This window comes from Anoplopoma fimbria, chromosome 13, assembly GCF_027596085.1.
Source record: "Anoplopoma fimbria isolate UVic2021 breed Golden Eagle Sablefish chromosome 13, Afim_UVic_2022, whole genome shotgun sequence".
Taxonomy (NCBI): Eukaryota; Metazoa; Chordata; class Actinopteri; order Perciformes; family Anoplopomatidae; genus Anoplopoma; species Anoplopoma fimbria.
This window is the reverse complement of record NC_072461.1, coordinates 3,433,351-3,457,514: the sequence shown is the minus strand read 5'-3', so window position 1 is coordinate 3,457,514 and position 24,164 is coordinate 3,433,351. Positions and strand designations below refer to the sequence as shown.

The window sequence follows — 24,164 nt, the reverse complement described above, 5'->3', positions numbered from 1 at the left end:
AAATACACATACTATACAACTACACAGACAATAAATACACATACTATACAACTACACAGACAATAAATACACATACTATACAACTACACAGACAATAAATACACATACTATACAACTACACAGACAATAAATACACATACTATACAACTACACAACAATAAATACATACATACTATACAACTACACAGACAATAAATACACATACTATACAACTACACAGACAATAAATACACATACTATACAACTACACAGACAATAAATACACATACTATACAACTATACAACTACACAGACAATAAATACACATACTATACAACTACACAGACAATAAATACACATACAACTACACAGACACAGACAATAAATACACATACTATACAACTACACAGACAATAAATACACATACTATACAACTACACAGACACAGACAATAAATACACATACTATACAACTACACACAGACAATAAATACACATACTATACAACTACACAGACACAGACAATAAATACACATACTATACAACAAAATAAAGATAGAACAAATTTTTCGTTCACTGTATTATTCTTTTATTGTGCCAAACTTTATCTGAAATGAAATGTGGGCAAAGCATGCTAACAATGCTACCAAGTGATGTACAGTAAATAAATAAATAAATGAATAAAGAATCTATACAATATTTTTTTATATATTTTTTATTTTATATAATCCAGTGTTCTCTTCTTTGGACATTGGAGTTTACGAGGTGTCCCTGAACGCGGCGCTCGTTGGTTGGAAAACCAGTAGGTGGGGTTTCAGGCGACAGTGTACACCATGTACGCGGACATTGAAACCAGCCGAGCAGTCTTTAAAATGGACTTAAGAGAACAAGTCATAAATGTTCAAGTGAAGCTACAGCTACAGCTGCATTAACAGCGTGGATTTCTATTCAGTAGTTTCACGGTTTCATTTGGTTGCAGGAGTAAAAACAACAGTCCTGTCCTCCAGAATGGACTTGGCTCCAGGATAAAGTGAGACATGTCTCCTGTTGTTTACCTCTCTCTCCTGCTGGTGTTATCGTATCTCCAGCAGGTCACCTCGGACTCACGTGTTTTCAGGAACCAGCCTGATGTTGTCGGATCATCTTCAGCCAACAACACACAAACCAAGATGTTCAAAGGCAGCAACGATGAGGTGGGTGAAGTTCAACAATTGACACATTTACATGTTAGCTGTCATTCATGTGAAATGTGCTTATCGTGTGTGGGCAGTTTGATTTGATCTGTCACATGATTTCAGCGAGTTATAAATAAAGTATAACTGCTCTATACAATGTGACGCCTGCATGTTCACATCAGGGCAGATGTTGAACTCCTTTAGATCACAGGTGGATGGATATAGGTGTATTGTTATACTGAGGTAGATGCACAATGTGATACTGTGACTGAAGATAATGTGACTATATCCTATTACAGTTTACAGGTGCATGGTTTAGCAGTTTTGCAAATTTGGGGGGAATATGCACCACTAAAGCACAACATAAGATGTAATAAAAAAACTGAAGGTGAAAAATGGGACCCAGTGTTACATTTTTTTCCCACGCTGCAAACTAAAGTGTTATTCTGTCCCTGCTCTTTCAAAATACTCTGAATATAAGAGTCTTTAACAAGAAAGTATTTGTAGTATTCACCTTGTTTTCCATCTTGTCAAATTTGGTTTAAAAAAATATAATATGAGACATTTACACATGTAAACACACACTTTCTTTTTTTCTTTCTTTCTTTGTGTGTGTGTGTGTGTGTTCAGTGTCACCTTGTGATGAACCTCAGTGCTGCAGACCGCTGTGCATTTGTGAAGAACACACCAGACTGTAACATGGAAGATGGCTTCATCAACTACCTTCATATGGCCTTTTGTCTGCTCCCTCCCAACCTCACACCTCTCACCATCACTCTCTGTGTAAGACCTTTGTGTGTGTGAGGTTTGGTTGCAGTCAGTGTGAAACTGCAGCTCAGCACCAGTTGATCTTTTGAGGAAGATGACTGCTTTGGGAGAATCACGCCTTGTCAAATTTGAGATCTACCGTGCTCAGCCATTTCCCCTTTTGCTCAATAACGGCTTTTTATAAGACTGTAATACTTCCTGAAGTATCCTCTTTGCAACATAACAAATCAAACTGTTACTTTGAAAAAAGCATTAAACACATTGCGGGGCGGTGTACTAATGACATTTTGAATGTGTGGGTGTTGAATTAAAAGGATCTACGTTACAGATTAGGAACAAAAGGATCAGTTTGGTCAAACGAGTCCATGTTTATCAGGGTCAACTGGTTCAACCCAGTAAGTTTATAGAACATTTGTCTGCAACCGACTCAAGCTGAACTTTTGTGTTCTCTGAGTGTGCGTTAAGAAAACTTCACCTTGACCTCTCAACTTAACTTTACTCTGCTTCTCCACAGATGATATGGCTGTTCTTTCTGTTTATCATTCTGGGACTCGCAGCGTCGAAGTTGTAAGTGTCTCTCATGTGCGTCCCACAAGTTCCTCTTTATGTGTGTCATTCCAGCAAGCCTAAATCACTAATTTTCATTGATTGGATTAAGCTATGGACTGCACACATATCCATGCCCTCTGTGCGATCAGCTTAGTAGTCACATGAGGAAAAGTCACATGACTGTAGAGAGTTTTCATTATTGTTTCACTTGAGTTGTGAGATTGTGAGATTTCCTCAAAGGAAGGACATGTTGTTCTGCTCTTCTAACCCTTTGACTCCCACTTCACAAAAGGAACACACATACACTACTGTATTTTATAATACTGTATACTGTTTTATGTAAAATGTCCCGAATGATTGAAGAATATTTTTGTAGAAATACAGAGATCCTTTTCATAACTCTCTGCTTTTTTAATGAGCACACTCACTTGTTCCTCTTTTTCTCCCCAGTTTCTGTCCCAACCTGTCAGCCATCTCTACCAGTCTGCACCTCACTCACAATGTGGCTGTATCCTTTATCTACATACACTGTGCTTCCTCACTTTGTGATATTTATGTATATAAAGCAATACAACTGATGATTCACCAACACAGTTCCACTCACAGAGTGATTTCCCTTTCGGTGATGTTAGATTATTTTATTGTGAAGAACATTTTCCTTGACTGGTGGTTGTGTTGAGGGTGTGACGTTTCTAGCTCTTGGTAATGGAGCTCCTGACGTCTTCAGTGCCATAGCAGCTTTCTCCCACCCACGCACTGCTGGGCTGGCTGTCGGAGCCTTGTTTGGTGGGAACAGTCTCACACACACAAACACAGACACGCCATTAAACAACTCAAGTTTTTTAATAAGAAAACCTGGTTGTTCTCTCTCCTTATTATGCTCTATCTCTGTCCCCTCTCCGTACACAGGAGCTGGTATATTTGTCACCACAGTAGTAGCAGGCAGCGTGGCGCTGGTCAAGCCTTTCACTGTGGCCTCCCGTCCATTTCTGCGTGATGTCATCTTCTACATGGTGGCAGTGTTTTGGACTTTTCTCATGTTGTACAGAGGAACCACGGCACTGGGAGAAATTCTGGGTATATATATATAAATCTAACATGTATACCTTGATTTTGTATCACTTAAAAATCGGATATGCCACTTTTTTTTAATTTACTTAGGAATGTAGAGTACTTTGCAGCCTAGCGGTGTGGTGTGTGTCTAAGCACTCTATTGTTCTGGTGCCAACATCTACGGCCTAAGGCTGCAATCTCATCTATTTTCTGACCAAAAACAATCCCAGAATGCAGTTCAAAGAGTCACACAGTTAGGCTTTTCTGTGAATCACCTACTCTGGCACATTTTAAGATATTTCCACACAAACAGTACTGTAAACTGTAGGACATACTGTGTATGAATAAAGTTTTTAGAGCAATTTTACTCCAAGTTCTTAGTATTTTACACACACTGAGACATTTTTTGCTTCACTTTGCTTCATTTTCTTTTTCTAGGGTACCTTGTTCTCTATGTGGTGTATGTATTGACTGTTATTATCAGTGCGTACATCTACAACCGGCAGAAACATTCAATGAACTCCAGTGTCCGGAGTGCTCCAGATAATCCAGGTTAGAAACACAAATACATATACGTGTACAATTTAAAAAATAAGAAAATCATAATTTCCAGTGGTGATATTTTTTGTCTTTGCAGAGTTACACTCGTCCGACTCGTCTGATGATGAAGACGTCCCCTGCCTGAATGGAGGGAGCATCCAACAGGAGTATGGTGGGAATTCAGCAGCCTTCTATTAACCGCTATATCATTTAATACACAGCATGATCAGGACCATAACAAACGTGTGTGTGTGTGTGTTTGTGTGTTTATTTCAGAGTCAGAGTACAGGCCACTTCTACCTTACTCTGAGTCCACAAGTCAGATCCTGCTAAACTCTCTGAACCCGGTGGACAACAGGAAGTGGAGGAGGAAATCATGGAGCTGGAGAGTCCTCAAAGTACTGAAGGTGTGTGTGCGAAGTTAGACAGATCACAGATTCCCAGTGAAAAATGCTCAAATGTCTGAATTAATCTGGTTGGTGCACCAAGTCAAAATAGTAAAGCTTTTTAAAACTCTCCTGAAACCCATCAGACACCTCTAGAGGTCCTACTGCTGCTCTGCATCCCTGTGGTCGACCCTGATAAAGAAGACAGGAACTGGAGACGCCCACTGAACTGTTTTCATCTAATCAGTGCTCCTCTGGTGTGTTTGCTCACCTTTCAGTCTGGAATGTGTAAGTGCAGTGTGGCATACTGCAGCAGCCATAATCTAATTAAATATATGGTTAAATAAATCACCCTGCTTTTTTGTTTTTTTTAATCTCCATCTTTTTTTTCCTTAACTAATGTCTAGATGTAGATTATATGATCCAAGGGCAGTTTCCTCTCTGGCTGCTGATGCTTCTGCTGGGACTTTTCCTGTCTGCTATTGTGTTCTGCACCACCACTAATGACAGCCCTCCCAGATATCATCCAGTAAGTATTTGTGTAGATAAAAAAGTATAGACAAATATAAAATTGGACTGATGTGGCTGCTGGAGGAAAAGTCAGCGGATCACCAATTGTTCATCCTTTGGGGAACAAGACTGTCTTTGCAAAATGTTATGGCAATCCGTCCAATAGTTATTGAGAAATTTCAGAATTGGTCGACTTCCTAGAGCCTAAAGAATATACACTGGATACATTCATCATGATTGCTGCTCCAAAAATATTTTACTACCAGATTGGATTAATTTAGTGTTTTATTCGTGTTGCATGCGATTCTAAATTTGTCTTTTCCCCTCTCCAGCTGTTTGCTCTGTTGGGCTTTGTGGTGAGTGCAGTGTTGATCAGTGCAGCGGCCTCAGAAGTGGTCAGTCTTCTCCACATGCTCGGCGTTGTGCTGAGTCTCAGCAACACTGTGCTGGGGTTGACTCTGTTGGCCTGGGGCAACAGCATAGGAGGTAATATTTTTGAACCTGATTCCTTTTTTTCCCCAAAACATATACAAATAGAGACCATCTTGCAATGGGTTGACTATGCTTATACGTATGTCATAAAAGGTCAAAGTATAGTATGCCATAAAAAGTAATAAAAACGTAATAGAATAGTATGTCGAAAAGAAATCATGAAAAGTCATAGTATAGTATGTTGAAAAAGTCATAGTCTACAAAAAAGAAAGATATAGTATAGTATGTTAAAAAAATGTCACAGGAAAGTATGTTAAAAAATCATTGTATAGTATGTTAAAACATATACTATACTATACTATACTATACTAGTAGTATAGTATAGTATAGTAGTATGTTGAAAAAGTCACCAAAAGTCCTACTTTAATATGCTGAACAAAGATATAGTATAGTGTAACAAAATAATAACAAGTATTTGTATGTCAAAAAAAGTTATAAAAAAAGACATAATATGTTGAAGAAAGTCACAATAAAGTCATAGTTTATTTCTAGAAAAAAATAGTCACAGTATAGTATGTCAAAAAAGTTACAAAAAACTCATAGTATAATGTGTCAAATAAATTCATAGTATAGTATGTCTTAGTTTAGTATGTTGAAAATATTCTTGAAAGTCATAATATAGTATGTGGAAAAGAAAAAAAACAAAAACACTAATAGTATTTTGTGTCAAAAATTTCATAGAGAAGCCATAAAACAGTATGTAGAAAAAAAGTCACAAAAAAGGCATAATATAGTATGTTAAAAAAAGTCATAGTGTAATGTGTCGAATAAAGTCATAGCATAGTAAGCCGAAAAAGTCATAGTATAGTATTTTAAAAAGAAGACATACTATAGTATGTCAAAAAAAGTTACTAGAAAGTCAAAGTATAATACGTCGAAAGAAACCCTAGTTTAGTTGTTTTTTTTAAAGTCAGTGTATAGCATGTCATTAAAATTCACAAGAAAGTCATACTATAGTATATTGAAAAAAGTCACATAAAAGGCATAGTTTGGTATGTTAAATAAAGTCACAAAAAGAATCATAGTATCGTTTGTCAAAAAATCATGGTATAGTATCTCGAAAAAAGTCATAGTACCGTATAGTGTTTTTTTAAAAGTCATGCTATAGTATGTCGAAAAAAGTAAAAAACAATCATAGTCATAAATGTTATTGTATAGTATGTAGAAAAAAATTATAGTTTATTTGGAGGAAAGTCATGGTATAGTATGTCCAAAAAAGTATATAATATATATAATCTAATAATTAATAATACATTTATATATAAATCATATTTTTTTTTAAACAGACATAATATATTTGGAGGAAAGTCATAGTTAAGTTTGTAAAATAAAAGTCATAATATAGTATGTCAAAAAAGTCACAATAAAATCATAGTATAGTATCTTGAAAAAAGTCATAGTATAGTATGTTGAACAAGGTCACAAAAATGTCATAGAATATCTCGAAGAAAGTCATGGTATAGTATTTCAAAAAAGAGCACGAAGAGTCAGTGTATGTCCAAGGAATTCAACAAAAAGTTATAGTTTAAAAACAAAAAAGTGTAGCATGTCAAAAAAAGTCACAACTAAGTCATAGTATAGTATTTTAAAAATAAATCATACTATAGTGTCATAAATCTGTAGCATAATGTGTCGAATAAAGTCTCAAAAAATTCATAGTATGGTATGTAAAAAAATGTCATAGTACATGTCAAAAAAGATAATCAAAAGTCACAGTTAATGTTGTAAAAAATCATTAAAAAGTCATAGTATAGTATGTTGAAAAAAATTACAAAAATGTCATAGTATAGTATGTCAAAAATGTCATTAAAAAATAAGTTATAAAAATGTATACATAGTATCTTAAAAAAAACAAAGTATTGTATGTCGAGAAAACACTAAAAAACACTAACTTTAGTACTATATATATATATATATATATATATATATATTTACTGGTGAATTTATGCTTTTATTGTAATCTTTAGCTCATAATCTGTATGCATGTCTCTTTTTCAGACTGTTTCTCTGACATCACCATAGCCCGGCAGGGTTACCCACGAATGGCAATAGCTGCCTGCTTTGGAGGCATCATTTTCAGTATCCTTATTTTTATAAAAGTACTTAATAAAAAATAAATAATGAATGTACATGTATAACAGTGGCTGTTAATGAATTATCCTTGACTGTATTTCCTTTAGACATGCTGTTTGGAGTCGGTATAGGATGTCTGTTGCAGATGCTTACAACGCACTCTGATGTGGAGGTAGTCTTCTCAAATACACAGATCAAGAGTTTAATATTCTGGTTAAGGTTCAGAAAAATATAAAAGTTGGAAATACATACAAATACACTGTTTTGAAACCCACGAACATTGATGCATCTTTGTCTCTTTCTCCTCCTCAGTTTGAACCACAGGGTTTGTTGACGTGGATTCTAGCAGGATTTCTAGGTTTGTCTTTGATCCTTTCCTTCATCACCGTTCCACTGTGCCGGTTCCACTTGGGTTCGAAATATGGGATCTTCCTCATCGTCTTTTATGTCATCTTCCTTCTCATTGCACTGCTCACAGAGTTTGGAAAGATCCACCCTATGTAAATCTGAATCTCAGGCCAGTCTGAGATGAGGGACGTCCTCCCGGGAAGCAAAATGAGACACTGGAACAGAACTTCACCCTCTTCTCTGCACCATTTTAATGCACTATTTATACAAGAATCAACAGAACTTTGTGCACTTGCCTTTTACCAAAAGCCGTCTGAAACCAAGCAGACAAATGATCGACAAACAGACTTTTCTGCTCAGGGAGAGCTGGAACTTTTATTCGACTTCTTGTTTGTGCTTACTGGATCTGTGATGGCACTTTGTGAGTCCGGAGGGAAAACATAGGTTGTATAAATGTATACTTTAAAACATTGTGGATTACCTAAATGTACTGTGGAACATGTTAAAATGAACTTGTACAAAGCTGCTTTTGGGGTATTAAATCATTTTTGGTTTGGTATTTGTTTTTACAGGTCGTAGTAATGGTATGCTGGTCTGTGTTGAATGATACCATTGTAAGTAAATAAGCAGTTACCAGTGGTATGATAGTACATCAAAAACACATATATGCACTTGACTATTCGAAAAGTTTATTAAAATCCCTTCTTAACTCACTGAAATACATTACAGAATAAGAAATGATATAAAAGTAAAATACTATAGTCTGTTGAGACATTAGTTAGCAGATACACTGTGATCGTTTTGTTGGGTTGAGCTAAAAGGAGTGTTAGTGTTTATACTTTTGGTTTTCAGATAACTTAGATGTAGTGTCTGTTAATACTAATCAGATGAACCAATCAACTAAGGCATCGGATTAAAGTACTACAAGTTTTACAGGAGGTCACAAAAGGCCTACAGCAGTACACAAACAACATACCGTACAGGATCCCTGGTAATATTGGCCCAAAAAAGCTTAGCTTCACTGGTCGAGCAACAGACACGCACCGCTGTCTTATTGTCCGTGGTGACGGTTCCATCAGGGAGTCATTATCAACTCGTCTCAAGTGTCCCGGACTAGTTTTCCACAGTGGTAAACGTGGAGCGTGGATGAACTGGGGAAGACCTGGAGTGATGGGGTTTATTTTCATTTAAAAACGCTGAGATGGTGATGGGTTTGTACTGCTTTCACTGTGCATTAGTTGACACTGTGAGGTCCAGTCTGTGAGTTGAGCTGAGGCTCAACGAAGGAAGACGGGTCAGAGACTGGTCGGTCCAGATCCTGCTCCAGGCTTTGGTCTTGCTCAGCCAGGTTTTCCCTTGAATACTCTGTATACCACTCGTGCTGAAACGAGACGTAGAGAAAGTGAGGAGGTTACAACAAACAAACAAACAAACGACTGACATGGCATTCAGAATAATTTCTTCAGTTTCTCACCTGTATCTCCTCCTCGTACATTTTCATGCTGAGGTCACTCTTCGTCCTAGACCTGCGACCTAAGTACACCAGAGACGTGTGCTGTACACACCAAAGCACGAGAAAAAGTGGGTTAGTTAGACTACATGTGAAGAGAAGAGGAATAAGAGTTTATTGTCTGTGTGTTGTCTCACCCCTCCTCTGTCCATAGTTTGTAGGACTCCCTGTAAAGAGTTGAGAGAGGACAGTCCTGGGCAGGTCTGTTTGTACAGCTCCAGAGTGGCCAGAGCTTCATCCCGACTCACCTCTACTTCAAACACTATCCCGTTTTCATCTAGAGCATGTGCACACACAGAAATTAAAATAACTCACTGAACAGCTAACTTAAACTTTCATACAGTACTGGCAGCATTATTAAATGAGCCTTTTATCTGTTCAAGAAATACTCAGATTCAAGAATACATAAAGGCTTTTGTTCCAAAGTGCTATACATTATGTATATGTATACACAATGTACACACACATTCAAACTCACCCTCTGGGTTTTCTACTGGTTCGCGGTTCTTGCGGCTGTAGTTCATGCGGAACACAAAAGCATCCAGAATGAACGCCACGATGATGGTCATCACCACCTGGAGAGATTAAATATCACACACATGCACGGTTACATTAACAACATCAATGCACAAATTGAAGCAGAAATGTAGTGCGTACTTCCACAGACATATCAAAAACTCATAAGACTGCACAGGCCTCACCATGGTAACTATGTAAAAGGTCATGAAGTAGAGCCGGCTCCAGTGGGTTGTCATGGAGGTTACACCTTCCTGAAGGACAGTAAACGCAGCATCAGTAAAACAGCAACACACCTGTTATAAATGGCAAGACTGCAGTGTAGTGACTGATGAAAGATGAGGGATAAATGACTCGTCTTACCATGGTAATGTACCAGTTATTGACCACAGTCAGTTCAAACAGAGTCACTGGCGGTAAAAAGAAAAGAAATGAATAAACAAATTGGAAAACAGGAAAATGTACCCATCTAAAGAAATAATAACTAAAAAATAAACGCTCTACTCCTTGTTCAACAAAGCTTTTTTCAAAACAACAACCAGCTATTAAGTTAAAGCTGCATCTTGCACGGTTGGGACTCTATTGTCGTGGTCCTATGGACAGACCAGGAAAAAACCAAATACTGTTATCAAAACAGACTTACTATGACAAAAAAAGTCATAGTATAGTATGTCAAATAAATCATGAAAAGTTATAGTTTGGCATCTAAAAAAACAATCATGAAAAGTTATATTATACTTTGTGGAATAAAGTCATAAAAGTCATATTATAGTATGTCATGAAAAGTCAAAACGTAGTTAAAAAAATGACATAGAAAGTCACAAAAAGTCATAGTATAGTATGTCATTAAACGTCAAAAAAGTCATAGTATAGTATTTCATGAAAAATCAAAAAGTAATAAAACATCACATAAAAAGTCATTAAAAACTCAAAAAAGTGATAGTACAGTATCACATAAAAAGTCACAAAAAGCCATAGTATTGTTTGTCATAAAACATCAAAAAAGTAAATGTATAAAATGTCATAAAGAAGACTAATAGTGTAGTATGTCATAAAAAAGTAATTGTGCAGTATGTTGAAAAAATGACAAAGAAAGCCTGTATAGTATGCCATAAAAAGACATCTAAAACTGAAAGTATAGTCAAAAAGTTCATAGTATAGTATGAAGAAAAAAAGTCACATAAAAGTCATAGTATTGTATGTCTAAGAAAGTCAAACTATGTCAGAAAAAGTAAACAATTCAATAGTACAGTATATCATAAAAAGTTATTAAAGTCATAGTAAAATATTACATAAAAGTAATTAAAAAAAACTCCTAGTATAGTATGTCATATAAGGTCAAAATAAATAATTTGTACAGTATTTCAGAAAAAGGCATAAAAATGTCATAGGATAGTATGTCATAAAAAGTCATTCAAAAAAGTCATAGTATGGTCATGAAAAGTAATAAAAAGTATATCCTATTAGATGGAACAAAAAGTCATGATGTGGTATGTCAAAAAACTCATAGTATAGAATGCCAGGACAATTTACAAAAAGTCATAGTACAGTATGAAAAAAAGTAAAGTCATTAAAAGTAATAGTATATAATCTCAAAAAAACTGTCATAGTATTGTATGATATAAAAAGGTAATATTAAAAAAATCATGAAAAGTTATCGAATAGTTTTTGAATATAGTATGTCAAATAAAGTCACAAAAAAGTGACATTATGTTGAAAAAAGTCACAAAAAGTAATATATATTATGTAAAAGAAAAGTCATAGAAGTACACTATAAAACATAAAAAAAGTCACATAAAAAGTAAAAAAAAGGTCATGGTATAGTATAACATAAAAAGTAATTCAAAAAAGTAATAGTATGGTAGGTCATGAAAAGTTATAAAAAAATATATACTATTAGATGTCACAAAAAGTCATGATGTGGTATGTCAAAAGTCACAGTACGTTATGACATAAAAAGTCTCAATATAGTATAGATTCCCAGGAAAATTCATAAAGGGTCATAGTATTGTATGATAAAAAAGTAATTGAAAAAGGCATAGTATAGTATGTCTAAATAAAGTTAGTTTTCGAAAAAAGTCATAATGTGGTATGCCGAACAAAGTCATATAAAAAGTCATAGTATAGTAGGTTGAAACAAATCATTAAAAAAGTCATAGAATAGTTTGTCGAAAAAAATCATGAAAAGTTATAATTTTCAAAAGTATAGTATAGTATCTTGAAAGAAAAGTCACAAAAAGCCATAGTATTGTTTGTCATAAAACATCAAAAAAGTAATTGTATAAAATGTCAAAGAATAGTAATAGTGTAGTATGTCATAAAAATTCAAAATATAGTATGTCATAAATGTTCATAGTATAATATGTCAGAACATGTAATAAAATGTCGTAGTATAGTATGTTAATAAAAATCTCCTAGTATAGTATGTTATGCTCAACTTTGAACTTGGACCACATGTGACCCCATGGTGAATCACACACAGACTACCAAGATGAAACAATACTGGCGTCAAGGCTTGTAGTACGTGGAAATGATTCAGGCTTTTTTAAAATGAACTTTATATTTCTGTTTTACTTCTTCAGAAAGAACAATGCTCAGGAAGTGTGAACCTACAAACACATATTTGGTTTGTGTCTTTTCATGGGATTGGTTGACAAAGCAACAATACAGAATATTTCCAGCCTTATTTTTAAAAGAAAAATTTGAAAAATTACCAAAGCTGCTGAGAATGTTGTTGAAGTTATTGAGATAATAGTAGCCTTCTTCCAACACTGTTTTGTTGCCATACGTGACATTTATCTGTCTGTAGGATTCTGCCACTGTGCTGGTGCTGAGAAGAAAAGAAAATAATTGAAGTGAATATAATTTATCATCTAGTGCACAAGGTATAAGAAAATACAGAAGATCAGTGTTAATGCCTACACATCCCAATTAATCAATAAAGAGAATGCAAAAAAATATGTTATTGCTTGACTTACTTGCAGCAGTTTGGATAAATTACATCTGCAAAAACTCCATCCCAACAATAGCAAAGGAGTAGTAGAAGATGATTAAGGTCAACCCCAGACTTGCCATCCTTGGGAAGAGCTCAAACATGGTGTCCAACACGTTACGATATCTCTGCTTTATTTTAAACAACCTGTGAAAGACAGTAGATCACAGTTTTAACATAACAAGTGAAATATAAGTACATGAATATTAGGCTCTTGGGAATAAGAAATAAAAGTGTACCGGAGCAGCTGAAAGGGTCTGAGAACTACGATAAAGTAAAACGGCTCCATGTCGAAGGCAAGAGCAATCAGGCCCATGAAGGCAAACACGGTCACTGAGAAATCGAACCTGGACAGACAAGCACAGCGAGCATAAACAGAACATACAGAACCAGTCTGTGGTACATGTTGAAATGTATTTAAGCCACACTAAAGCCACATTTAAGATAGGGTTGGTAATCTTGACAAACTAGTAAGAGAACGCTAGATTAAAGAAATGTAATAAATAAAAATAAAACCGAAAGAAAAAACAGCCCAGTGTTGCCAACTCTTTTCCAATCAAAGTAGGTAGCAGCAATAGCTCCAAAAGTTGCTAAATCTAGCAAGAAAGTTGCAAAGTCTGCACCAATGATATCCTATCTCTTCAGGCCTCCCTCCAAAGCCACTCTCCAAAACTGTCATAATGAACATAAACAAGGAACTTGGCTATTGTTAGCACTCACAGCTGTAAAGCTAGCAGCTGATGGAAGACTTCCATGAGGAGCGATGAATGAACAGCATTTCAAATGCAAAGATATGACAGGCTTATGATAGCACTGCGAGAACCACAGATATTCAACTTTTTTCTTTTTTTGAGCATTTGTTTTATTGATTGCTTTTACGACGTATCGAGAATTTCAACAAAAATATCATGAATGTTTTTGAAGAAGATTACCAACCCTGCCTTTAAAACTACTGAAGTTAGAGTACTGAATTCAAATCCACAGGCTGGAACAGGGTCTATGGATGTATGCAGTCTTATGTTCATTGTAATGCTCCGCTACAAGTCTGAAGTTTTTGATTTCAGTACTCATTCAATATGTCAATCAATCAATCAACCCAGTATCCAAGTTATTACTCACAGATTCCACCCAGAGCTGAAATAAGCCATCGGCCCCAAACCAGTTATTTTCAATAACACCTCTACACCATATACTAAAAGTGGAAGGACAGAGGCAGAGTTAATATTGGTGAAAGTGCATATAAACAACTTTAATTCATGACGCCCACTATGACTAGATTTACAGCAAATGATGATGTTCTATGTGAGTGGGAGACAGAACGCGGCCTACTCACTGGTCAGAAAAACAATGTAGCTCCAGGGTACAATTCTGGACCAGGAAAATCCACCTGCATGAGGACAGAAAGGTGAGAGATCTGTAGTGCAACACACTTTCCTTCTGTCACATGCCTTAATGTCAGCGGGAAAGATCTTACTATTCAGCGTGTAAGTCTCCACGAGGATCCACACACCATTGATGGCCACCACCGCATCTGCAGCCAAGAGAAAAGGTTAAAAAGGCTCGCTGTGTCTGAGGACAGCAGGGAGAATGGAGATGATGACACTTACACATGGCATATTGGAAGGGCTTTGACTTCACAAGCAGGTTGATGCCTAATAAAGTAGAGAAGAATGAAGTGAGAATATGGATTCATCATACAGATTTGTTTAGTCAAAACACAAGAAGAGAAAAAGAGAATTTGCCTTTGAAAATGATGAAGGTCGTGTGAGGAAGGTCATCAAACCAATGTTCTCCACTGCGTCGTGCCTAAACAACACACACACACTCAGTACATGTACTCTAAAGGGACAGAGCATAGAGTAAATTATAACTGCACAGTGAAAATATACAGTAAGGCTACGTACCTTCCATTTAAGGCCAGTGACTTCATAGAATTTGTAAAAGTCCTGTAGACTGTAGCAGAATAAACAAAAAATGTTACAATGGAATTAAATGCAGAAGAATTTAAACAGAAAAGAGTGTGTCGGGCCAATACCTGAGCATAGGAGCCCCTGAGGTGTTAAGAGCTTTATATGTGAGGAAGCGGTCTCTTGCAGACATTCGTGGTCTGTAAAATCGCATTAGACCATCAAACTGTTTCAGCGACACACCCATCGGCCTCTAGAAAGAAAACAGCAGAGAAACAGATAAAATGCTGTGGACGTGAGCGCCTCATATTAAATACATAATTAGTACCAAACAAAATACATAGAATAGCGAGGTCGTACCTGCCGGCTAACTAACAGCTGAAAGGCATGGTCAATAGCAGAGCGTTTGTGGAGTAAAAGAGATTTAAACTTCATCTTCTCAACGTCATTGAACGTATCAAACACCACTGCCAAGAGCTGGAGGGAGACAGAGAAGTGAAGCTGATGAGTGATCACAAAAAAAGGGCTTATTGCATGCCATGTCTATTTCTAATAAGAATGAAATGGTAACAGTGGTGAAAACAAGCCTAACCCTAACCCTAACCCTATTTGTACCAGGTTCATGACGAAGTAGAGCTCTATGGAGAGGTAAACAATGAAGAAAACACAGGACCAGCGGTTCTTTGAGTACGCTGGCATCATCACATCAGGGAAACTACAAGAAAGAGGGAAGCATGACATACACAAGTCATGAGACACAAAGTAAAAAAATGTGGAATTGGCATAAACACACACGTGGTGAGGAATAAAAACTACATTTATGATGAGCTCTGAAAGTAGGAAGTATTGCTTGCAGAAAACTGAACATTACTATATGTAACGATGTGCTTACTTTGCTGTGGTCAGGAGCACAAACAGACTGACGAGGCTGTTCTCCAGGGTGCTGAAGTACTGTGGCGAGAGGAGACAGTTTATGGTACGAAATCTGACCACTGCAGACCCAAAGATCCCCAAACTTTTGTTACTCACACAAACTAATGTCAGGCACTAAAGATTTAACGTACCGTGTCAGAAGTGTTTGTAGAGAAGAGGCAGAAACCTGGGGAGAAAGAAAACAATCATAGTAACAGGAAACCCTGTTCCCTCTAAAAACAGTAGATGGCTATTTTATAATTTTCCTTAAAAAGGTGGCAGAAAAGAATCAACAGCCTTTAATATACTTGAAAATAATAAGCATTCTTACCCAAGATAGCAAATATAACCATGAAGAAGAGTAGCAGTAGAAGGATGTCAATAAAAGGTGGAAGGGACTGGAAGATCTGACGCAAGTTTCTGATTGGATAAAAGAAACCTTGTCAGTAATGACTACGTTTAACAGTAAAATAAGTGGTGTTTGTATGTTATAGTGGTGGGGCAAAATCATGGAAAAACATGAAAAAGGGCGATAAACCAATTCCAAATGTTTGTGTTGTTTTTAGTCATTATGTACCTGCGCACAGCACCACAGTATCTACAATCCACCAGGAAAATTGGTCTGAGAGCTCTGGTCACTCTCACGTGAGACGTCTGTCTGATCAGAACCACTATGGCCTCCACGAACTGTAGCAGCAGCACACATGTCTGATCAAGGAGAGGAGACAACATGAACAATATGCAGTGACGGAAGCTGAATCCCAACTTATGACGTGCAGCCTGCAGACAGCAGTGTGACTGCCTTCCCTTATTGGACCAGACCCTATGAGAGCCATCACCCAGCATGCTGAGGGAACTACAATGCCTTCAGAAAGTACCCATCATGGATCAGTTACCTTCACCATGGTCCTCTTGTGTCGTATGAAGGTGTGGAAGCCTAACCAGCGGAGTTTCATGCATAGCTCAAATGCCACCATAACCAAAGCCAGCAGCTCCAGAGTGGCATGAACCTGCAGAGGTATCAAACACACATGTACGGTTACAGGAAACTGTGTGTATGAGCTTGTGTTTGTGTGTATATGTTTACTCACGTATACATCTAGGCGCAGTGAGGGCACAGCTGGAGCTTCACACAGCGACAGCATCATCAGCAGTAGGCCCGTCAGCAACTCCATCATGTAGAACAGGTGGTTGTGGGCAAACAGGTACGCTGCCAGCGCCTTTGGGTTTCGAGGATGGGTGAAGAACTTATCATTGTTCTCTCCCTCCTGTATGTGAAATATTAATGAACCATTTAAACCACACAAGGAAACCCTTTTTTTTGTTTATTTATTGATTCTGAAAGATCTTGATTAAAGTAATGTCCGACCACTATGGAGCGGTATTTTATGGTCTGAGAAACAACGCATTAGCATAACTTAAATCTCTCATACTGGTGTGATGAAGCAGTGACACATTTTCCTAGCCATGATGTAAAAAATGTGCTGTGTGGTGGGAAGCTTCCATAACCCACACAGGGCAAAACATGACCACATATAATTCACAATGTCCATTTGTGCAACCACAAGTGAGGTAAACACTATCTATTCAAGAAGTTGTACCTTTTCGTAAAGGTATCCTTCGTGTTTTTGAACAGTAGCCCAAGAGATCAAACTTTTCACAAGTGAGTCTTTGTCTTGTTTTCATTGTGCTTCTCATTGTGCTTCCCTACTTTCTTTTGTATTTTGAAGTTTCGTTCTTTGTGTCCTTATTGATTTATTACCTCTAGCAGCTGATCATGACGTGAAGTATAGACACATTGAAAGAGCACAAACCATCTGTAGGTCATGCAGTGTGGAGGGTGTAATAAAAACCATTATATGACCATGTAAACTCAGCTGCCCTGTACACTCAGTAACTAACAAGTGCCACAATCCTCTGCTTGTGAATACCTGCAGGTAGATGGCTGCCTCTTGGTAGTTCATCTCCCAGCTTTGGCGTAACGACACGTTTTGGGCTCTGTGGTTTTGTGGCCCAGGTGTTGAGAGCACAGCGTTGTTCACTATGTCATAATTGCCTCCTCCTCCATCTGGAAGATAACACATTCAAGAACACGAAAGTTTCAATGTTTTGATGCAGCCTATATGTGGAAAAGAACAATACATTTTAACTTCACTTTACACATTCATCCTTTTGTATATGGGTAACACACACACACACACACACGCACGCACGCACGCACGCACACACAGAACAAAGAGTGGTGTGGGCCTACCAATGCAGTCTAGTTCTAACTGTAAGGCATAGGAGGAGATCACTACTGGACTCCCGTTGTGGGTCTGATCTTCATGGGAACCAGCTGCCTGTCCACATATACACTCCATTGATCAGATTGGATTTGTCTCTATGCACCAGTTGTGTGTGAATGATTCAAGGTCACTGAAGTCCACAGCACGTGTTTGTTTGTGTGTGTGTGTGTGTGTGTGTGTGTGTGTTGGTGTCATCCACAGTGCCCTGGTCTTGTTCCAACATCTACACACATCTGGAGATACAGATGGCCAAACATTCCACTCAGGCCAGATGTAAACTCCAGAAACTCAGTCTGGAGGCGAGTCCTTACAGGTTCAGAAATATTCAGGCCAAGCTGCGGGATCAAAGTGTCACTGGAGACAGAACACCATTCAAAACAATTGGCAACGCTTATGAAGCTTAGTATTTCTTTGACAATTGGTTTCTTCTTTTGGGAAAGAACATCTATAAAAGTCACTTTGATGAGAGATACTGTCACCAGTGAGAGTGAAATGCGACTTGCACAGTTGCAAACATTAGCCTCCTGACTTAGACACAGAGTTTGAACTTTGAATTCAGGGCAGCCAGTTTCTAAGAAAATGCTGTGTTTGCACTGATATCACATTGTCCATTACGTCCCCTTCCTTCCACAGACAGGATGCAGTCACAAGAGATATAAAACCACAGGAGGAATTAATCTTGCGCTACGAGAGGTAGAGTGACTATCTTCAAATGACATATATATCTAATCAATATATTGTAAATGACACAGATAGTGTAGGTTTAAGAACAAAGAACTGTCTGCAAAACGAACTCAAAAGTTTAACTGAAAAGATTAAATCCAGATTAACTCAATATTGTCTAATAACCTTAAATTACAGATTTAAGCAGGATCTCTCAAATATAAATCGCATTTTCTTTCTTGATTAAGTAAGTAAACACTATTTGTCTATTAGAAGCTGCATAATGTAGTTGTGTCTGAGTCTATCTAGGTGCTCTTCCCACAAACTGTTTCTGTTTCAAGCACGACTCCTTGGAATAAAACGTTGAGGTGACCAGATGAATCTCTGAAAGTCGGTCACAGATAGTTCCTGTCCACCGTGACGGCAGCAGATTGAGTTAAAGTTCGAAGATCAAATTCCAGTCCAGCGACAGCCTGGCTTGTATCCTGACAGGAGTACACCGCTTGTCTGTCATGTGCCACTCCAACCCCTCATTTGTTAGAGAACAATAACGTGTTTAGAGCTCCCGGTCAAAAACACATTGGGCTGAGGCTCACAGAAACACAAACAGGCTCAGCAGTCATGACCGTTTCTCCCAGGACAAATAAATCATAGTTTTGTGGTGATCTGAAGGGATCTGACCGCCAGCAGTAAAACTGAACTCCACACTTCTATCCAGGCAAGTAATTTGTCACTGAGGTGATACAATGCAACCTTCTTTCCCAGTGTCCAGGTTCAAACTCCCACTCTATCCAGAACGCTCCAACAGCGAACAGCAAGAACAGCAAGAACAGTATGATACTTCCTCCTTGTCCACCATTCCCAAATATCCTGAGGAAAAAAAAATCCTCTCCTCTTCCTGTTCATCTCGAGAGCCAGAGAACATTATCCAGTACGCTCACGAACACAGACACACTTACACACAGGCTGCAGACATTCACACACGCTACACACACATGAGCACCAGGGAGGGGCTGAGGGGTGCACCAGTCTGCTGAGGCAGCTGTTTCTCAGATGGGTCATTTTGTAGCTTATATACAAAGGCAGCAGGATTACTATGTTTAGTGGATGCATGGATACCCATACGTAGAGCGTGCACACACACACACACACACACACACACACACACACACACACACACACACACACACACACACACACACACACACACACACACACAAACACACACGTGATCTCAGTGCCTGTTGGACAACCTCTGCTCCCCATTAATGCAGTATGGCCTAGACATACAGCATGTATGCAGCTTACTGTCAACAACATTAAACATCTTCGGACAGCGCTCGTGCACATCTGGTAAGTAGACAAGCATCAACCACATATCACAAAATATATTAATATAATATCATATACAAAAATACTAAACACTCATCAGTAAACAACACTATAAAGTTCTATACTTGTACAAAAACAGCCAGCATGGAGCCAAAAAAGCTGAATGGATCCCTCATCCAGAAGAAAAGACCAACCAGCCTATACACAGGTACCAGCTAAGTTGGTAGATAACTTAAGTGGAAAGTGTTTTAGAGAGGGGTTGATTTAAATGTATGCACTTTTGGAGGCTGTAGTTTGCTGTGCTGTTGTCCACCTTCAAGTTGCATGAGGGTATACTAAAAATGTTAAACATTTATTAATATAATACAATGCAACATCACCACAAACTACATATTCCATATGACTTTAAGTGTCAAACAAAAAACAAGGCTGGATATATTGCCAGGATGTTAATATTAGACTGCATTAGTTTTAGCTGTGTTTTTGATCTGATACCATGCGAATCCAAACCCATGTCCACAGTCGCAGGCCTGGTTTGCATAACTCCATGTTCCTCATGAGGACTTACTTTCGTCCACTCTCTCGGTCTCGTCGTGGAGTAACCCGCTGTTCGCTTCGTCCCAGGTTAAGATGAGAGGCACGTCGTCGTCAGACTCCATAACAGCAGACAAATCCTTAATGTCACAATGTTCAGATAGTAGTTTCTCTGAGCTGCTCACTGGCTTAAATAAGTGTGCACGTTGTTCCGCAATCTGCAAGATAACTGCACATCTTGCAGATCACGTTAGTTAACAGCAAACAACCCGGTTACTTCTGGGCTGTGCTAACTGAGAGGCCAGCTGACTGTGTGTGTGTGTGTGTGTGTGTGTGTGTGTGTGTGTGTGTGTGTGTGTGTGTGTGTGTGTGTGTGTGTGTGTGTGGATTTCAAAACAGGAACTAACAGTTCTCAAGTTGACAGACACTTGTCGGTGTCAGATGTGGTCTTTGTCCTGTCACAGGTCACCGGTCTGTGTCCATCAGGGCTTCATCACAGCTCATCAAGCTTTCTGCTGGATGCGAGAAGACATTTAACCTGTTACTACATCCAACCTGTTACTACATCCAACCTGTTACTACATCCAACCTGTTACTACATCCAACCTGTTACTACATCCAATATCTGTATCTTAGTCAACCGTTCAGTACCTGACAGCTACTGAAGATACCTACACAAGCTGTACATATACTGTGGTTATAACCGGATCAACAAACAGTCACGACACTGGAGCGATTTACGGCAGGCTGGGAGAACGTCGCCGGATTTTCAAAATAAAAGTCAATGGCTCTAAGATAATGTTTTAAAACGCATGTCACATTAATATGATTCACTTATTTATTTATTTATTTTTATTAAATTAAGGTATTCATATATGCATCCATTATAATCTGAATTATGTGCCAGTGATTTGGTACCCACATCCGCATTAGTGGTATCTTAGCAACAGAGAAAGTCAACACTATTTTCTTCTTGCGGAGTCTACAGGTAACTATGTAGCTTGCTACAATAATACCTCCACATGACAACCCTCAAGGGTAGTGATGAACTTATCTTCACTATTATTGTGGTAGATTACTTCTTCAAGCCTTATTGCATGTATAAAGTCTAAGCACTGGCCCAGGTGAAATAACATATAAGATAACCTATACAAATGTTACATCCTTAATCTTTTGCTGTGCTTAACTGTTTTCCAACCATCCAGTGCCATTATGTCTGCAAAAGGGGCCACAGTGCTGGCAAAGACAAAGACCCAATCAGAAGATTGTCAGAAGAACCAGGAAGTGTCACAGAAGAAGCTGCTCTCTCACGAGGCCCAATGCATCGCAAGCATTTTGGTAAACTGCATTGGCCAGGTTGAGATTGCAGCTACCCTGCCTGCTGTCCTCCAGTTAAACAGTGTGTCCGGTGTTGTGGACAAGGAATTGAGTAGGGCAATTAAAGAGCATCAAATATTAGATGGAAGACTGGAGACACTTGAAGGTCTCAATCAGGTGTCAGATGGGGAACAAGAGGGAGAAGTTGAAAAAGCAAGGGCTCAGCTTGAGAAGGACTTCAAGGACTCTGTCAGGGATCTGCTAAGGGTTGCCCGATCCCATCCAGATGCCATTTGTGGTTTGATGGCAGGGCTAGGTATGAAAGTAGGGGAAAGTGAGTACATGCTTATTAAAGGACTTGAGAAGTTTCACAGCCATGTGGTAGAAAGGTTGCTGATCAGTCCGGATGAGGAGCTACAGCAGGTTCTCCACAAGCAGGTGTCTTCATCCCCTGCCCACGATCTGGATCACATAGCTTCACAGGAAGAAGAAGTAGCCACAGACATGAAGCAAGTAAATGCAAAGGTAACGCACCAAATTTGATATTGAAAAAGAAGACCCTCACACAAGACTCTGGTCTACCACATTTATAACTAGCTTCAATTGTTATTTTTTAAGCCATTATTCTTCTACTCTTGATCTTACCTCCCTTATCTTTCTGATTGTATCACAGATCGCTCAGAAAAATGATGAGATACAAAATATGCAGAGTTCTCTAAAAGGGAACAACAGACAAGAACCGGGTACGTCACTTCTTGCTGAGAAGCAGGGCCAGTCACAAAACATGAAGCACACCGGTATACAACAGGAGATTGATCAGCTGAACAGTGACCTCAACAATTTGATCCTTAAAAACAGGCAGGTAGAGAGAGAAATCCAAGAGGTAAGTTTAGTGTATCATTTCACAGTAAATGTACTATCATGTGTAAGTTTCATTAGAACCAATTTCACTGTTACTGTTTTTTTTTCCCTTGGCAGAAAAATGAAAAGCTGGAGACAGAAATTGAAAACTTGCTAGAAAGCTTTGACAATGAAATAGAAGAAACCCAGGTACAAACTCCGCCCCCACAAAGTGAAATAAGTATCTGGAAAAAATATAAGTGTGTATCTCTGGACACTAGTTCATGTGCGTGTTGAGGCTATATTCAGGGTGTTTAACATTTGATCCGCATCTCACAGTCCTTATTACCTGATGGATTTGGTCAGTCTTTACATGCTTTTCTAAACCAGATGAGTTTATGTATCATCCTGCTCTAAAAAATATAACATAAAACTCAGACAATCTTCACATTAGAGAAGTTGATCTTTGCCATTTTTACTTTATCAAACGTCAGGCCTTCAGGCTATCTCTGGTTTGAAATCCAGGACAGAGGCCTCCAGTGTATCAGAAAACCTTATTAATTGGTTTTGGCGCATCTTAATCAGAAATGCATTAGAGCCTTTGTACCTGCTCAAAATCTATGAAATGAGTTGGCCTATAAATGGGACCTATTTATGTTTAAATGTACTTTTTGTCAATTTTTTTTTTTTATATATTCACTTTTCATTCTATCCACCACCATCTCTCACTCTTCGTCATCCTTTTGCACACCTCGACACAATAACTGCCCCCACCACCTGTATCAGGCCGACCTGGAGTTGAATGGAATGGATTATGAAAGGGAGGAGGAGGAGCTGAGGAAGCTGGAGAAACCCTTTTCTGCACTGGAGGTGGAATGCATCCAGATCCAGGAGAAGCGTCGGCTAGCAGAAGAGAAGAGAAAGGAGGAGATGAGAGAGCTGGAGTTGAAGACCAAAGCTGCTATTTTGGCCCAAGCCTGGTGGAGAGGCTACAGCACTCGCAAGTCCTTAAAGAACAAGGGCAAAAGCAAGAAGGCCAAAAAAGGCAAAGGCAAGAAGAACAAATAAACCTCTGACTAGTTTCTTACTCTGGTGATACACAGATAAACAGTCTGTCGGTCTTTTACAAAAAAAACCCGTTATACTCCATATTCAGTATGTGTGTCATGTGTGTGTTGTTTTTAATAAAGTACTTCATGTTTTAATCTAGTATATACTTTTTTGTGAAGAACACATTATCAAGTAATACAGCACTTACTATTTTTTGTGATCAACATTTAATATATAGATATCTTCTTGCTGCAGACAATATCAAACTAATCATAAATGTTGAAAAAGCTGCAGATAATTAGATAAGATAGTTTTTTTTTTTACTATTGGACACCCACACACGTTTTGGCATTTAGATTTGTTGCACCTGTTCTAAGTCAACACGTTTATAATTCTTAAGTATATGGAGTTTAATGACCTCAGCAAATCTC

General features: G+C 38.1%; 3 protein-coding genes across 6 annotated transcripts; 2 read left to right on the top strand and 1 right to left on the bottom strand.

Annotated features, from left to right (window-relative positions):
- The first annotated feature begins 775 nt into the window (after window positions 1–775).
- On the top strand, window positions 776–8,431 carry slc8b1 (solute carrier family 8 member B1). 3 transcript variants are annotated; one of them, XM_054610402.1, is made up of 16 exons: window positions 776–1,171; window positions 1,784–1,936; window positions 2,436–2,488; window positions 2,921–2,978; window positions 3,151–3,256; window positions 3,380–3,547; window positions 3,962–4,075; window positions 4,161–4,235; window positions 4,340–4,470; window positions 4,596–4,737; window positions 4,857–4,978; window positions 5,292–5,445; window positions 7,450–7,530; window positions 7,632–7,696; window positions 7,837–7,882; window positions 8,003–8,431. In XM_054610402.1, the coding sequence occupies exons 1-16, from the start codon at window positions 1,016–1,018 to the stop codon at window positions 8,026–8,028; spliced, it is 1,650 nt and encodes a 549-aa protein (XP_054466377.1). In that variant the 5' UTR covers window positions 776–1,015; the 3' UTR covers window positions 8,029–8,431. The 3 variants fall into 3 exon arrangements, with proteins under 3 accessions (XP_054466377.1, XP_054466376.1, XP_054466378.1); XM_054610403.1 differs by having other exon boundaries at window positions 781–929; window positions 1,067–1,171; window positions 7,837–8,431; XM_054610401.1 differs by having other exon boundaries at window positions 779–1,171; window positions 7,837–8,431.
- Window positions 8,432–8,544: 113 nt separating this feature from the next.
- On the bottom strand, window positions 8,545–21,237 carry tpcn1 (two pore segment channel 1). Its single transcript, XM_054610400.1, is given in 29 exon segments — window positions 8,545–9,253; window positions 9,347–9,427; window positions 9,520–9,659; window positions 9,861–9,957; window positions 10,084–10,152; window positions 10,262–10,308; window positions 12,613–12,728; window positions 12,877–12,910; window positions 12,913–13,037; window positions 13,130–13,237; window positions 14,010–14,082; window positions 14,224–14,277; window positions 14,365–14,421; window positions 14,498–14,542; window positions 14,633–14,696; window positions 14,795–14,843; window positions 14,926–15,050; window positions 15,158–15,274; window positions 15,413–15,512; window positions 15,690–15,748; window positions 15,862–15,896; window positions 16,041–16,129; window positions 16,287–16,417; window positions 16,606–16,719; window positions 16,801–16,977; window positions 17,641–17,777; window positions 20,561–20,666; window positions 20,934–21,041; window positions 21,178–21,237. Coding segments are annotated over 27 exon segments (2,481 nt in total). The 5' UTR covers window positions 20,652–20,666; window positions 20,934–21,041; window positions 21,178–21,237; the 3' UTR covers window positions 8,545–9,106.
- Window positions 19,970–23,820, top strand: iqcd (IQ motif containing D). Of its 2 annotated transcripts, XM_054610404.1 has the most exons (6): window positions 19,970–20,013; window positions 20,132–20,200; window positions 21,732–22,368; window positions 22,517–22,726; window positions 22,822–22,893; window positions 23,470–23,820. In XM_054610404.1, exons 3-6 carry the CDS (start codon window positions 21,739–21,741, stop codon window positions 23,749–23,751), a joined length of 1,194 nt encoding a protein of 397 aa, XP_054466379.1. In that variant the 5' UTR covers window positions 19,970–20,013; window positions 20,132–20,200; window positions 21,732–21,738; the 3' UTR covers window positions 23,752–23,820. The 2 variants fall into 2 exon arrangements, with proteins under 2 accessions (XP_054466379.1, XP_054466380.1); XM_054610405.1 differs by lacking the exons at window positions 19,970–20,013; window positions 20,132–20,200 and adding an exon at window positions 21,474–21,514.
- Window positions 23,821–24,164: the final 344 nt, after the last annotated feature.

Excerpts from the sequence above, each read along its gene's own strand:
- slc8b1 (XM_054610401.1), top strand. The coding sequence starts at position 1,016 with ATGTCTCCTGTTGTTTACCTCTCTCTCCTGCTGGTGTTATCGTATCTC. Across the intron at positions 1,937-2,435 it reads CTCTCACCATCACTCTCTGT|ATGATATGGCTGTTCTTTCT; the intron begins GTAAGACCTTTG and ends GCTTCTCCACAG. Across the intron at positions 4,236-4,339 it reads GAGCATCCAACAGGAGTATG|AGTCAGAGTACAGGCCACTT; the intron begins GTGGGAATTCAG and ends TGTTTATTTCAG.
- iqcd (XM_054610404.1), top strand. The coding sequence starts at position 21,739 with ATGTCTGCAAAAGGGGCCACAGTGCTGGCAAAGACAAAGACCCAATCA. Across the intron at positions 22,727-22,821 it reads TAGAGAGAGAAATCCAAGAG|AAAAATGAAAAGCTGGAGAC; the intron begins GTAAGTTTAGTG and ends TTCCCTTGGCAG. Across the intron at positions 22,894-23,469 it reads ATGAAATAGAAGAAACCCAG|GCCGACCTGGAGTTGAATGG; the intron begins GTACAAACTCCG and ends CACCTGTATCAG.